At 41.6% G+C, this 15,855-nt stretch overlaps 2 protein-coding genes across 5 annotated transcripts in view; one reads left to right on the plus strand and one right to left on the minus strand.

Moving 5' to 3' along the window:
- Window positions 1-12,022, minus strand: part of DHX29 (DExH-box helicase 29) — a 35,535-nt gene extending 23,513 nt beyond the window's left edge. The window contains exons 1-10 of one of the 2 annotated variants that reach the window (XM_073343934.1): window positions 11,761-12,022; window positions 9,794-9,867; window positions 7,190-7,303; window positions 5,939-6,068; window positions 4,886-5,025; window positions 4,109-4,234; window positions 3,457-3,583; window positions 2,995-3,150; window positions 2,120-2,285; window positions 382-502 (exon numbers count right to left, since the gene is read on the minus strand). In XM_073343934.1, the coding sequence (XP_073200035.1) occupies window positions 382-502; window positions 2,120-2,285; window positions 2,995-3,150; window positions 3,457-3,583; window positions 4,109-4,234; window positions 4,886-5,025; window positions 5,939-6,068; window positions 7,190-7,303; window positions 9,794-9,867; window positions 11,761-11,950 (1,344 nt within the window). In that variant the 5' untranslated portion in view covers window positions 11,951-12,022. Of the gene's footprint in view, window positions 1-381; window positions 503-2,119; window positions 2,286-2,994; window positions 3,151-3,456; window positions 3,584-4,108; window positions 4,235-4,885; window positions 5,026-5,938; window positions 6,069-6,300; window positions 6,488-7,189; window positions 7,304-9,793; window positions 9,868-11,760 lie in introns of those variants that run through there. The other variant, XM_073343936.2, reaches the window with a different exon arrangement.
- A 176-nt stretch (window positions 12,023-12,198) lies between these two features.
- Window positions 12,199-15,855, plus strand: part of MTREX (Mtr4 exosome RNA helicase) — a 102,376-nt gene continuing 98,719 nt past the window's right edge. For all 3 annotated transcript variants that reach the window (XM_073343937.1, XM_073343938.2, XM_073343939.2), the window contains exons 1-3: window positions 12,199-12,474; window positions 13,075-13,212; window positions 15,018-15,084. In XM_073343937.1, coding sequence (XP_073200038.1) covers window positions 12,362-12,474; window positions 13,075-13,212; window positions 15,018-15,084 — 318 coding nt within the window. In that variant the 5' untranslated portion in view covers window positions 12,199-12,361. The remainder of the gene's footprint in view (window positions 12,475-13,074; window positions 13,213-15,017; window positions 15,085-15,855) is intronic.

The following is a 15,855-nucleotide window of genomic DNA, read 5'->3' on the forward strand; positions in this document are numbered from 1 at the left end:
CAGAGCTCACTAATTCTTTCTAAATGAGCAAGTCCAACAAATAAAGAGGGGGAGAAAGTTGAAAGTTCATATATTTGTAACCATGTTGAGCATCTGTTTTGCTGTACCCACAGGTAGACTGGTAGAAAATCTTTTTAACTTTTTACAATATTTAACTATTACACACCATGAAATCTTGCCACACCTTACGGTCTCACATGATTATGTTTGGCACCTTCAGTAAGGACAAGTGAACGTGTAATTTACAGGGAGAATTCGAGCTTGAAAAATCTTTACTGATTCAGATTTTTAAAAGATGAATGTGGATATCATGTCAGAAAATAAAATCTTAATGTGAAAATACATTCCATCCTAAGCATCTAGTGTAGTGAAAAATCTTACCTGTCCTTTTACTAAATGATAGAGAGCCAATGTAGCAGCCAGATGCTGAGCTTGCATACTATCCTCTGTCACAATTGTAGGACACACTGCCATTACATCAACTGACTTGGTAACCCTAACCCTTCAAAGATAGAAAAAACAGTTCTATAAAATCATGTTTCAGACAGACATTTCTATTTACTAGTCAGGTGCAGCAACAATTTTTGTTTTATATGTAACATTCAAATAAGTGGAAACTGAAGGTTATCAGACAAAGAACATTACACAAATAAAATCATTAATGGTTAAGGGTTCAACATAAAACAAAGAAAAGTGTAGTAACAGTTTTATGGAACTGATCTCTAGAGTAGATTTCAGTGACCTGTAGGGTTGTTTGTTTTTTGAAAAAGGAAAACCAAGCAGACCTTTGATAAAACTTAAAGTGACCTACTTGTGGAAACAAACATTTACAGTAACTCCTTGCTTAATGTTGTAGTTATGTTCCTGAAAAATGCTACTTTAAGCGAAACGATGTTAAGCAAACCCAATTTCCCCATAAGAATTAATGTAAATAGGAGGGGTTAGGTTCCAGGGACATTTTTTTCGCCAGACAAAAAAACGACTACCCCCTCCACCCCCACTATAAGTTTTAAACAATTTAATACTGTACACAGCAATGATGATTGAGAAGCTTGGTTGAGGTGAAGTCAGAGGGTGGAAGAGAGTGGGATATTTCCCAGGGAATGCCTTACTGCTAAATGATGAACTATCACTCGGCTGAACCCTCAAGGGTTAACACATTGTTGTTAATGTAGCCTCACTCTGGAAGGCAGCAGGAATGGAGGGGGGGAGACAGCATGGCAGACAGAGACACAGATACACACCATGTGCATGAGAGAGAGACAAGCATTGCCCCTTTAAGTGTGCTGACACCAATCTAAGTACATTGCCTTTTTAAGTAGATCAGCAAGTTGTGACAGCAGCTGCTGCCAGCAAGCTCCCTCTATCCTTAGCCTTGTCATGTCCCCACTGAGGAGATGGTCTGATGGCGTAAAGGAGCAGGGGGAGGAAGGCGGACACCCTGACATTAGAACCCCTATCCCCCCGCCCCTTGCACAGCAAGCAGGAGGCTCTTGGGAGCAGCTCTCAGGGAGAGGGCAGGAGCAGCACATGGCAGTAGGGGGGCGGGGAGGGAAGGACAGCTTAACTGCCTGGCAATTAACAGCCTGTTGGGTGGCTGCCACACAGGGAACTTAGGGAAGCAGGGAGCTGATGGGGGGCTGCCGGTCCACCCTGGTTCCAAGCCCCTAACAGCTAGTTCCAACAGGCTGCTCTTTCTGCAAGCAGTGGACAAAGCAGGCGGCTGCTGAACAACGTTATAAGGGAGCATTGTGCAACTTTAAACGAGCACATTGCCTAATTGATCAGCAACGTAACAAAGTTAACTGGGACGACTGTAAGTGAGGAGTTACTGTACTTAGATGATGTGGGCATTATTGCAAAATATTGTCTGAAAGGTAACCGTATGTAGAGCTGGGTAAAATTTTTCAACCAACACTTTTTTCAGTAAAAATGCATATTCAGGGACACCGATTTTACAAATTTGTGTAAAATTCATTAAATTGTGTAAGTCAAAAAAATTCCCAAAAAAGAAAATTCTAAATATGTATGCTTAGAGTCATTCAATTAAATGTAAGTAGCTAGCATTTAGACAGTTAAATGAATCAGTAGAAAATTCAGCTTTACTAGAAGTACATACCTACATTTCCAATATCTACCCACCGGAACTTTTTCAAAAGAAGGATTTGGACTCTTGGGGAAATTTTTCCTGCACCAATCGATCAAAAACTGTTTAGGAGATTTACCAGTCCAACTTCGAGCAGTGTAGTCAAAATTCCTTATATCTCGAGGCTCCCTCTTTTTCACTGAAATGGTAAAAACAAAATTTACATTATTTTAGATGTTCACATGGACGCTCCAAACGTTAATTCTTGAATGAACCCAAAGTAATTTTCCTCTTAACCTAGGCATTTTTAGTAGAAAGTAAAAATTTTTTATTTATATTTATATTTGCATTTATATTTAGTAAGTACTGATACTAGCCACTATCAGACAGAGAATACTGGTATGGCGACATCTATACTTAATCTTAATTACAGAAAATCTGGCACACTGCTAGAATTCTTAAAAAGAATACTAGATTTAATCTTGGTGGTTCAGGACCAGTATAGAATATCACTCATTCTTGTTGCTATATTTAAACAACAGTCAAAGGTTTCAACCATTAAAGATCTTTGTTGAAGAAAATTAACGTCTAACCGGGTGACGCAGTGAAACAGCACATTAGCTTTCCATCTACAGAAAGATGTATTCAAATCATGATCTAACTCGTAAGTGACAATTAGTGGCAAAACAAAAAACAAAAAAAAACTTTAAAGCTGCTATGCTACAATTAATATATTGCTTTTAAAGCCAACTGGGAAGTTAAAAATCAGCTCATCCTATCTTCACTGTAATCCAGGGTTTGATGTCCCAGACCATACAGAAGAATGCACAATCCAGGGGCCATTACAAATCTTTAGTTAACTGGAGTACAGTAAATGAAGTTTGTATTGTTTTGAATTTCAATCATACCCTTCTCTTCCTCTGCAGCAGCTCCAGATTTTTCAAGCAAGTTCAGGTTCAAATTAGCTTCAGGAGGCAAAGGAGATTTTTTCTTTTCATTTTGTTGTTGGTTTGAAATTTTTATAGCTGGATTAAACACAGGATGTTCTTCTAGTGCTGCCATTTCTGCAAAGAAAAAACAGTACCTGTTTCCTTTATGTGCTTATCACTGACCCTTTGAAAATGTGACAGGTTGGACAGCCAGAAATGCACCCAGTAAAATCAGTTATTTTTTGACATCTTGGGTCACACCAAAAAGAAATTCATGAAGGTCTGCAATTCATGCAATGATGTGAAACCAGTTAAAAGGTACTTAAGGTATCATCTTAAGGAGATTTTTCCTAATAGTTGATAGATTTACCAGCAAAAGTGTGACTGAACAATTAAAAATGTAAGTTTATTAAAAGGTACAGATAATTTGAATGTCCATACCATGCTGAATTCTTCTTATTTTTTCTTGTGCCACCTTCTGGCTTTGCTTGTCTTTATCTTGCTTGGAGGAACTTGCCTGTTCCTTTGCTTCCAAAAGCTTTGTAGCCAAATGCAAGTATCTTTCATTCTGTTCCAAACAAGATCATTAGTTACGTCCTAGATATTTTGCAAGTGAAATTAATTACAAACTACATAACAAAGCATATTCCCTCCCAACCCCCCCGTCCACACCAACACAATATTTATATGAAATAAATCCTTTTGCAAGAGAATGAACAATTCTAATTTCATGAATAAAAATAAAAGGCTAAGTGTGGGAATGGAAAACAACAGTTATCCCACTTGTTTAAGTCTCTCAAGGGACTGCATTTTCCTTTCTAGCACTATGCACCAAAAGTTTTGCATTCAACACAAAAACAAAAAGGAAGAATGACTTAGGAAGCATTACTTCTAGAAGGGTTTTTTTAAACCCTCCTCGTTCTGCCTGCAATGCTGTCAAATCTACAAAAACTAAGACAACGATTAAATCAGTTATTCAGCCCTTGATTTTCAACAAATACACATACAATAGAGCCAGAGTTTACAGATAAATGCCACATGAAAACTGCCATATGAAAGAAAGACTCCCTATACAAATTGCTCTCCGTCTTACAGGGTCAAACTTTTCCTCATCTTCTGATTTTTTCACAGACTCGCTTTTCTCATCATCACTCTGTTGCTCAGCATACTGTAGAATCCATTCCTTCATACTCATCTCTTTGTCTTTCCCAGTATCTCTCTATTAGAAAGAATAGCCACAATTAAAAAGATAATTGTAAAGGAAACTAAAGATTTAATCGCTGTTTTGGTCAATATTTGAGAAATTCAAAACAATTTAAAAAAATGAAGATGCTTCTTGGATCTTGCAAAACATCACACAATTTATATATATGCCTTTTTGATGGCGAGATAAATGTTTTACAACTACTATGGGGGAACAGGGAGTGAGGGGGTTATGTGGGGAATCTTGATTAAGATTTAATAACTTGTGGTACTGGACTCCTAAACCACAGAGGCAAACTTATATACGCACAAATCAATAAAAATTACGTCAAGCGTATGTGTTCTTCTATAGAATACAGCAGTGGTAAATAGAATTAATGGGTTGTGGGGACTGGAGAGTAGGAGATTTAACTGTACTGGGACTTTGTATTTTTTCCAGCAAGTCAAATGTTACCACCAAAACTTCATAAACCTTTCATTTTTTGAACTTCAAGTTACACCTTTATAACCACTCCACTCTAGACTAGAAATCCTTCTATGTACTTTAAATTACTGAACACGTAGGATAGGATTTTTGATAATCTTCTATGTTGACATAACTCTGCTCCTACTAAAGTCAGTGGGAGTTTAACCATTGAAAACTCCTTCTCATAATTCCTCAAATTACCTTTATTTCAGGGCCATCTTCCTTCTTTTTGCTGTTTGGTAACGGAGGAGTTTCACTCCATGGCACAGAAGAACGAAATTTTGCTCTAGGTTTGTGTTGCTCTTCTTCAAACTGCTGACTGAATCCTTCAGGTAATGCATCTTTAAAATAAAATGTAATTCCAAGTAACAGAAAAAAATAACTGAAGATACTTTCAATGGCACTGGGTGCAAACTAAAAATAAGAAATAAACATCATGTAGGACTTAATCAAACCCAGGTCTTAATATTCACCTGAGCAGATATTGATTTCTGCTTATTATACCTATTTTGTAGATGCATAAATGGAGATAAAGAGAGATTAAATGACTTGCCCAAAGTTAGGCGAAAGTCCAAAGCACAGCTAGAAAAAGCAGCAACTCTGGAGCACCTGGTTCTAATTACTACTAATCCTACTGAAATAAACTGTTACTACTATACTGCACTCCCACACCACAGTGATTGCTATTGCTCTTGTACAATAGGGTCAAATTAAAACAAGCCACCTATAATTCACATCTTTAAAGGCAACTGTAGAATATGAGGCCCTCTTGGGGATTTTCTATCTGTATTTATGACTTAATGAATTTCCTTTGAGTCTTCTGAGGGACGCTGTGGTGCTAAGATTTCTCTGCTGCAGAGTGCTTCTTCAATCTACAATAGGAACATACTTCCATGCTATCTGCAGTGTTGTCATAGCCTTGTTGGTTCCAGGATACGAGACACATGAGGTAATATCTTCTACTGGACCAACTTCTCTTTCACCAGCAGATGTCGGTCCAATAAAAGATATTACCTCACCCACCTTGTCTTTTTCTATACCATATTTTTATGTAAACTGTTTTTCTAGAGTATACCTAATGGTATTGCTAGTGAAAGAAAAAGGAAAAAGGGAAATCCCTGCTCTTAAGAATAAGTGGTACCATACACTGTCATAGTCACTAAAAACAAGACAAAACTCACTCAATAGGAATCAGTTACAAACGATTCAAAAAAACTGTGGCACCTAAAGTCACTTCTCAGGCATGATGCTTACCATCAGAAAGGTTTAAACAAAGCCAGTCAAGTGCAGAGTGAAGATCACCACCATACAAAATTGTATTTTTCATAGCTTCCTCAATGTCCTCGGTCTTAAAAGAAAATCCTTGCAAAGCCATATATACATCCTACAAATAAAGATAATTAGTACGTTTTAAGAAGGACATTGATTTAAATTGTAGAAATAACGCCAATTTAGAAAAAAGTTTGTAAAATTCTGAAAAGAGAAGAAATTTGGTATTAAAAAGATGCAAACTGCAAAGGTACAGGCATCAGAAAGCATACTAAAGAATAAACAAAATTCACTATTTAAGATTATTGTTAAATCTCATTTAAAATAAAAAAAATAATTTCACACACCTAACCAACCAGAAAGACAAGGGTGGTAAATCTCCATCAATGATCCAAAGACAGTGTTGTGATGAGCATAGCTCCAGGCCACCCCCAGCTTTTGGAAAGGGGAAAATTCTGTCCCTAGATCCTGCATGGGGACTCCAGCTTTTCGTTATTGGGTATCTGATGGGAGTGGAGCATCCCTTCCATCAACCTGCTAGATGGGAACAGGAGTTTGTGTTTCTTCACTCTCACATCAGGGCTTCTTGGTTAGCATGAGGGGGAGGAAACAACTGCTCTATTCTTTCTCCAGTCTCCTGGCTGCTATGGAGGAACTTCTCTAGTAATCTGCCCCTCCCCTCAGCCTCCATACCAGTCCTCAGCACATTTAAGCTTACTCTGGAGAAAATTGCATTCCCAAGCATGAAACTGACATTACTTGACAGTTTTATGACTCCCCATAGGGTTTGACTAGAGCCATATGCATGCTCAGGAAAACACTGCAGCTATTTAACTTTAGAAGGTTCTTTGTCACCATAAGAACTAGAACTTCTTAAAATGAAATCTTAAATACTAAAAAAATAGGTGGTCTACAGTCATACTTGCCAAGAAGAGCTTCCCATTCACCACTGGAGTTTTCAAATCCTCTTATGTTCCACTCAAATTATTACTTATTTCACCTCACACCCAAGCATCTTCAACTATTGACTTACACTGGCAAGGACATTCAACTGGCCAATTGCATTCGATATCTGAGATTTTAAAGAGTTTTTTAACAAAATTATGTTGTATTGCAAAATGAGAAAACTTGGCTTATACCAAATACTAAAGTAAAAAGTGACAGAAAAGTAACCTATTTACGATCACTGAATAAATGTTGATCTAGATTTAAAAAAAAAAAAGATTTGTACTCCACCTGTAATTTTTTGGCAGTAAGTCTTCTAGAAATCATTCCCTTGTCATCACTTTGCTTTTTGTGCTCATTGATGACTCCAATAATCCTTTTTTCCAAGTTACTTTTAATCACTACCTGTGGAGACAGATACTAGTCATTACAAATTAAATAAAATCTTACAAATATAAACTAAGATACACTACAACAACATCAGGGACAGACAAGATAGGAAGGTAGAAGACTCCTTACCCGCAAAACCCTTTATCTTTCCAATTCTCGCCTATTTTTGGAAACCTCTCTTATGTGTATTGTTGGTCAAGATACTAGCAGAAGAATGAATGTTCTCTGTTTTTTTTATTTAATAAAGTTATGATGTTCTCTTAGCTTTCTCCACATTCAGGTTTCTTTATTAAAGAGGGGGCCTATTTTGCTTTTAGGGAAATACAATTTCTTCACATGAGTGGGAGCCAAATAAATCTTTTTGACCAGATGAAAAAAACAAACAAACAAATAAACAAACCCAAAGACAAAGAACTAGGACTTAAACTGTCAGCTATCTAAACATACAGTAGCTCTTAGAGAGGTTTAACCAAGATAAATAAACAGATCTGCTTGAGCACCACTGAAACCACTAAGTGAGACCTGGGCCTCCAGCTTAAATTTAAAGTTTTGGTTTTAGTTTAAACCAAAACACACATATTAAGATCCAAAACAGCAGGCAGTCAGCAACTGAATATTGCAGGTAACTACTTTGTGACTTGCTCTGTGAAATAAGCAAATGGACTCAGTTCAGTTCCTGCTTTGCACTCTTGCTAGCGGTCTCTGCAGACTCGAGGAATTGAAAGGATGTAGAAAACAAACTATACTCTCACTCCAAAAAAATAGCAGAGGCAGTTTCAGCTAACAAGAACATGGCTTTCCAAAAGAAATAATGTCCTGTACCAACTAGATCACTCAAGTCATATTATATTAATTTTGTATAGAGACAAGTTGTGACACGATCTTTGACATATGACAATATTAATTTGAAAAAAAAAAAAAAACACTGTCAAAAACAAGTGACTTGATCAGGCCGCAATATTTGGCTATTTTCAACATCCTTTGAATACCTGTCATTTGTAGACTATCGACCAAATCCTGCTTGCCCTTAATCCCCATGTCAATCTTATTGAAGCTGCTTATGTAAAGGATTAGATCTTACATAGGCAACAAAATCCTGTTATGATCACAAACTTTATGTCAATAAGAGACTAAAATCCTATAAAAAACCCACCATCATAAGAAACTGGTTTTGCACAGCTCTTTGGCATGCAATATATTTTTACAATACACCAAAGTTAAATTTCAGAGATCAAATATTTTAAAGTTCACAGAACTCAAAATCAGACAAAGTTTCCTCATTATGAAAATACTAATATGTCTTGACTGTTTTCTTGAAGCTGCTCCACCCTTCACATAAAACTCAACAAAAAGTATGCCTGCAGATTTCTAGAGTCCAGTACGCTTTCTTGTTTTTTAGTCTGTAGCACATGAAAGAATTTTTTTTCCTGTTAGAATTAGGTACAGTAAATCCTCGCTTAACGTTGTAGTTATGATCCTGAAAAATGCGACTTTAAGTGAAACGATGTTAAGCGAATCAAATTTCTCCATAAGAATTAATGTTAGGTTCCAGGGACATTTTTTTCACCAGACAAAAGACACACTAAGACAGACAGACAGCCAGCCAGCCTCTCTCTCTCCCCCATATATATATATATATATATATATATATATACACACACACACACACACATATATACATATACACACACACACAGAGCAATGATGATTGTGAAGCTTGGTTGAGGTGGTAAAGTCAGAGGGTGGGATATTTCCCAAGGAATGCCTTACTGCTAACTGATGAACTAGAACAGCTGAGCCCTCAAGAGTTAACACATTGTTCTTAATGTAGCCTCACACTCTACAGCACAAATGGAGGGAGGGGAAACAGCATGGCAGACAGAGACACAGACACACACCCTGTGTGTATGTGAGAGATGAGCATTGCCCCTTAAAGTATGCCGACTCCACTCTAAGTACACTGCCTTTTTAAGGAGATCAGCAAGTTGAGACAGCCCCTGCAGCCAGTCCGCTTCCTCCATCCTGAGTTCTGTAGTGTCCCCCTCCCTGCTCTATGGAAATTGAGTAAGCAAGGGGCAGGAGCAGGGGGGAGGGGGACACCCTGACATTAGCCCCCCCCACAGCAAGCAGGAGTCTCCCGGAGCAGCTCCAAGGCAGAAGGCAGAAGCAGCACATGGCAGCGGGGGGAGGGACAGCTGAACTGCCGGCAACTGATAGCCTTCTGGGCTGCTGCCTCACAGGGAACTTAGGGGAGCGGGAAGCTGATAGCGGGGCTGGTCCACCCTGATTCCAAGCCCCCACAAGCTAGCTGCAACTGGCTGCTCTTTCTGCAAGCAGTGGACAAAGCAGGCGGCTGCCAAACAATGTTATAAGGGAGCATTGCACAACTTTAAATGAGCATGTTCCCTAATTGATCAGCAACGAAAGTTAACTGGGATGACTTTAAGTGAGGCGTTACTGTACTAGGAAGAATGAAGCTGTTTTTTTCTTGAAAGACATACTCACTTTAAGGATAGATTTATCCAGATTTGCAGCAGCACTAGAATCAGGTGTGGAACCAAAACTGTAGGTTTTTGGACCTGCAAATTCCAAAGAAATATTACTTAAACGAGCAAAGCAGATTGGAATACAATTTAAACATCTAAAGCAGAAACACATGGCCTGCCTATAGTGTAGGAGAAGGCATATAACATTTTTTGATAAATAGATGGACATATCCAACCCTTAAGTAACTACTTTATTTCAGGAGTTGCTTGTGAATTAATACATTTTTCAGGTAGAGGATTTATTGCAACTGAAATTTTTAAGCATCTTGTGGCATATGGTTTGACTGGGATTCCATAGGGTTTGGTAGACACACATGAATACTGGCAAAATTTTCTAGTATTATAATCTTCTGGATTATACTTTCTGTTCACCTCCCTATTCCAGAGTTGACTTTATATATAGACAGGGCCATACCAAATTCATGGCATTAAAAACTCGTCACGGACCATGAAATCTGGTCTCCCCCTACCCCACCTGAAGAATCTGGTCTTTTGTGTACTTTTTAACCTATACTATACAGATATCACAGGGGAGACCAGCGTTTCTCAAATTGGGGGTCCTGACCCAAAAGGGAGTTGCAGGGGGGGGTCACAGTACTGCCACCCTTACTTCTGAGCTGGGCGGCCTTCAGAGTTGGGCAGCTGAAGACTGATAGCTGTTGGCCGAGCGCCCAGCTCTGAACGCAGCGCCCTGCCAGCAGCGGCACAGAGGCGTGGCAATACCATACCATATACGGAACTAAATGTCCAATTCGTTGGCTTAGTTTTCTATCATGTTCTTCATATGTATAAAGACATACAATATTCCTATTCACAGGAAGCTCTTAAAAAAATTAACCTCCCAGTGGCTTGGAAAAAAAACACAAGATATCGTTTATATTTTTAACTGGAAGGTGCATTAGAAGCCCTATAACTATCCAGCTCAATAGATCTGCAGATTTTACTGAATAAAATATGTTTTCACTGCTCTTTACTCCTGTGAGCCCTGGAAAGCAAGCACAGTTGGTGGCAAGTGAGGTGGATACTATTCTGTCATGTTTTATCAGAAATGTTTACTTCAGTACCAAATTCTGCCCACAGCAACACTTGTGTAATGCCGCAGAAGACAAAGGGGCTGCAGAGGTATCACTGACTGTGATGCTGACTGCAGAACGCCCATTACGGGTAATCACAGTATTGGCAATTCATATGCATCGGAAGAAGTGGTGTTTTACCCATGAAAGCTTATGCCCATATAAATCTGTTAGTCTTTAAGGTGCCACCAGACTCCTTGTTCGTTTTGTGGATACAGACTAATACGGCTACCCCCTGATACTTGGCAATTTATATGGTATGGGAGGCTCTTGCTCTTCCTAAAGCTCCAGCTCCTTTGATTATAACTCAATCTCAACTTTCATTTAACAGTGTTGAGCTCTCACGGTTGCGAGTGGAAATCTGAATCGTAAAGGTAGCTCCCATCTTCATCTTTTATTTTTTATTTAAAGTATCCTGATTTTTCAGTCAATCACCTGATCTGTGTGGGTCCAGCTCATAACTTCGGAGGCCTTAGGGCTGCCCGTACTGCAACGAGGCATAAAAACAGCAGGAGCCCAGGGCAGCTCTCAGTGCCCAGCGAGTTCCCAGCAGCAGCGCCTGACTAAACCCGTCCTACCGCGTGCCCCGACTGCTCCGCCGTGCCCGTGCCCGGAGGGTGACCGCGCCCGTCTCCGCGGCTGAAGGGGGGTTTAGCGCAGGGGAAAGTGCGGGACGGGGGGCAGCGCCCCAGGGGCCAAACCAGTCCCCGGCCGCTGCAGTTGCGGACCCTCCCCCTGAGCGCAGCAGCCTGGGGGGCCGGGAACAGCGCGCGGAGGGGGCAGGCGAGCGGCGCCGGCCGGCCGCGTGTGGCGGCCAGGCAGGTGGGAAGAGAGGATCTCTCGCCGGCGCTACCTTGCTTGACGCGGGGCTCCTTGGATACCAGGGCCGGCCTCACGGCGGGTCTCTTGCCTACAGCCTCCCCGGCGGCTCCGGACTCGGCAGCGGCTTTAGCCCTGGCAGCGGCAGTGGCCGCGGACACAGCGGCGTGAACGGCCCCGGCCCCCGCGCCGCCCCCCTTGTGCTTCTTGTTCTTGCCGCCCATCGCGCCCGCACGGCAAGGCGGCCAGCCGGCCCCGCAGACACAGCGCCTGACTTTTTACATCCGGGTACCACAGAGCCTCACCCCCGCGCTAGGAGCTATATTCTGATTGGCCGGCACCCGTCCGCGCTTGCTGGAAATCCGGACTCTATGGTCTTTGCAGCCACTTCCGGCCAAAGGTCACGTCAGGATGCTGGTGGCACCGCGATGCATTGTGGGATTGCCTGCGTCTGGGAGAGCGCGGTATTGGGCGAGAACATCTCGTCTATCTCCACCCGTGGGTAGGGCGCCTGCGGGATTTCCTCCCCGGGGCAGGCCGGCTCGTGCCGCGCGCGCCTTCCCCTTCCGGCGCAGTGCAGGGCCGGGGGAGGAGCTCTGTGGTGCGCGCGGGGCGCTGTGGGACAGGCTGGAGCGATGGCGGACGCCTTTGGAGACGATCTGTTCAGCGTGTTCGAGGACGATGCCGCCGCCGCCTCTGCGGCCAAGAAGGGCAAAGCGGCCGCGGCCGAGGCTGCCAGCAAGGCCGGGTGAGTGGCTAGTCGGCGCGGCCGTGGCTCTGCCCTCGGTATAACCCTCCCCTTCCCCCCATCCAGCGCCGGCTCGCACGCGCTGGGGCCGGGGTTGCGCTCGTCCCCACGGCGGGGGCCGAAGGGAGAGTCGGGCTCCCGGGATGCAGCGCCGCTTTCCCCACAGCGGTGGGGTTGGCCCCCTGGGTTGGCGGGTGCAGCCCGATCCCCCCCGGCTCCCGCTTAGGCGGTACTGGAGAGTGTTGGCCACAGGCCGTGTTTATGTCCGTTTGGGGCAGAGGCGGCCCCTGGCCGTTGTGGGGTTAATGGGGATTTACATCCGTTTTGGATTTTGGCCCCAGCACGCTCAGTGCGGTATATGCACACGGTCTCTCCCCCAGGCAGTTTGTGATCTCCACCAAGAGCGTGGGGCTGAGGTGAGTTTGGCATTTTCCAGAAGCCATTGGGGAGATTTTTTTTATGGTTGGAAACAACATTTTCTACAAACACGGGTTCCCAAGCTGTACCCCACCGTAAATAGCAGAGCCATTCTCCTTCCCCCACCCCCATTAGAGGTATTTTAAAGGCAAATCTGAAATCTAACGTTTGTTTGCATTACAGGAAACGCTCAGATGGCAAATCTCCAGCAGGCTCTACGAACATCCCAGGAAAAAAGAAAAGAGAGGCAGAGGTTGATAGCACGGATTATGCCATTTTTGGAAAGAAATCCAAGATAGAGGATGTTTCAGAAGATATTAAGTAAGACTTAGTTTGTTATCTGGTATAGGCAGAGTGTTTGCTGTGAAGGTGCTCTGAATTATATCCCAAGTTAAAGGTCTAGAGTCAGGATTATTTAAATGAATGAGAAAGCTTTGGGAAGTTATTAAGTCAAACTACTCTCAGGGAAGAGCAGTTGCAATATTGGAGATCTTAAAGAGCTGTAAAGGCAGTGACTACAACAAACAAAAATGGCTGGTGCGGTTTGAATGGCTACTAATAAGTGTTGCCATTGGAATTTGGTCAACAGGTTATTGGTTGAAGCCACCTTAAAAGTGATGAACTTGTGGCTTGTGCTTTATAGAAAGGGATGGGAAAATGAGAGATGCACAAGGAGGCAGCTGCTGGTCAGCTTACTGAAACAAACCATTGTCTTTGACTGATGGTCAGTGGAAAATGGCGTACTGAGGAAAGAGCTGTGGGAGTATATAGACAAGATAGTGGATGGGGTTCAGTCATGAAGAGTGCTGTAGACCTGTGATCTTGTGGTGGCTCTAGAAGTGGATAGAGGTCTTTTAAGACTGAATTTTCTTTGTGCTTGCTGGGGTAAAATTAGTCAAAGCATTCCAAACAGACTAGAATTTGTAAGTGTAATGGATTCTTGCCCAGTGATCAAACCACTATGTTTAGTGCTGGCCTCAGAAACATAGAGAAGGGTTTTGTTTTGTGCGGGGTGCATGCTAATTTTACTAATACATTTTATGTATAATAACATATGAGGGGTGATTCTGGCCCCTGCAGCCTGTTGCTTCAGGGAAAGAACCACCTAGCCACTTGTGCTATGGCAGAGGTTCTCAGATTTTTGTACTGGTGACCCCTTTCACACAGCAAGCCTCTGAGTGCGACCACCCCCCCATACATTAAAAACACTTTTTATATATTTAACACCATTATAAATGCTGGAGGCAAAGCGGGGTTTGGGGTGGAGGCTGACAGGTCGCAACCCCCCATGTAATAACCTCATGACCCCCTGAGGGGTCCTGACCTCCAGTTTGAGAACCCCTGTGCTATGGTCTATGTACATTGTAATTTTTTTCCAGTGGACTAAGTCAGTGGAGGGTTTTGCATGCATTTTGGGGAATTTGTGAACTTTTATTCTTTGCAAAAATTAATTAAATGTTGCCGCATCACAGGGAGATAACGAGTCCTGCATTTTACAGATGGGAAACTAAGGCAGAAAGCCTGTGATTTGACCCAGAGCAAAAAGTTCATGTTGGAGCTGGGAGAATGTAGGAGTTCTCTGTTCTTAGTCTTGTGCCTTTTCTATTAGGCTACATTGCCTGTCACATTGTTGAGGTGTTCTCTCCTTGTTGTCATAAGTGAGACTGTCTGGCAACTTGGTTGCCAGTTTCAGTTCAGGCTGCTGCCTGAGAAGCAGTCTAATTTCTGAGGTACAGACACTTTCAGAAATCAAGAGGGGAGTCTTGTGAGGGGGGAATCTGAAAACAATAGTATATACACCATGCCTATACTTTGCTTTGTTCAGTTTTGAAGACTGTTTGACTTAAGAGGCTTTCAGCATATGCTGACTGCTGTGAAGGTGGCATTGATAGAATAAGGCAATTTTTATGATTTATATAATTAATTTTAAAAAATGTGTTGCAAATCCAAAAATGGTGGTTAAAGTATATTTGTTAGCAGTTTTGATACCCTGTTGTAGTTTTGGTGCCAGTTCCCTCTGTCATAATGTCATCTTTTTAAATGTTTAATTTACTGATGTAAGAATGAGATGTAATAATATGCCCTCAGTATAGTTTGATAGTGCTAGTTAACTTTTCTTTATTTAGTCTGGCAGACCTGATGCCGAAAGTAAAGGTGCAAGCCGTTGAGACTGTTGAAGGTTGTACACATGAGGTGAGCACCGTAAAAGCATTTATTTTATGGTGTGTAGAATTTTGTTTTATATGAATGTCTTGTCTTTTACCTTTTTGAGTTACAACTTTTCAGTGAAGCTCTTTAATCTTTTTACTATAATCATTACTATCTTAATTTTTGGTTTGGTGTTTTTGTACTCTCTACATTTCTACACTGCCTTTCATCTGCGGATCTCTAAGCATTTTATGTTAACACTTACGGAATACTCATGTTTTTGATTTTCTGTAAAAGATAGACCAAATGGCCTTTAAAGGGCTTAAAATTCAAAATTAGGCTGTATCTTTTGGACTTGCATTCTGATATCACCAATTAAGCTTCTCAACACCCATTTCAGTGATACAGAGCTTACTCAACTCACTTCTGCTATTAAACTTGTAAGAAAGCAGCTGACCATAGAAACCCGTAAGTCTCTATAGCCTATTATATATATGGTAGGCTACCATTCATTTCCTGTGTCTGGAAAGTGCTTCACAGATTATAGTTGTTGCTGTAATGATAATTGAACCTATCAATGAAATAAGAAAAGGAGTACTTCTGGCATCTTAGAGATTAACAAATTTATTTGAGCATAAGCTTTCGTGAGCTACAGCTCACTTCATCGGATGTGTGCAGTGGAAAATACAGACTAACACGGCTGCTACTCTGAAACTTATCAATGAAATGCAGCTACGCTTGTGGTGGAGTGCAGCTCTTCAACAGTGCATGATAATACTACAGAATAGTACAGGAAATGAAAAGAACTCGTCAAAT

The sequence above is a fragment of the Lepidochelys kempii genome, chromosome 5, assembly GCF_965140285.1.
Source record: "Lepidochelys kempii isolate rLepKem1 chromosome 5, rLepKem1.hap1, whole genome shotgun sequence".
Taxonomy (NCBI): domain Eukaryota; kingdom Metazoa; phylum Chordata; order Testudines; family Cheloniidae; genus Lepidochelys; species Lepidochelys kempii.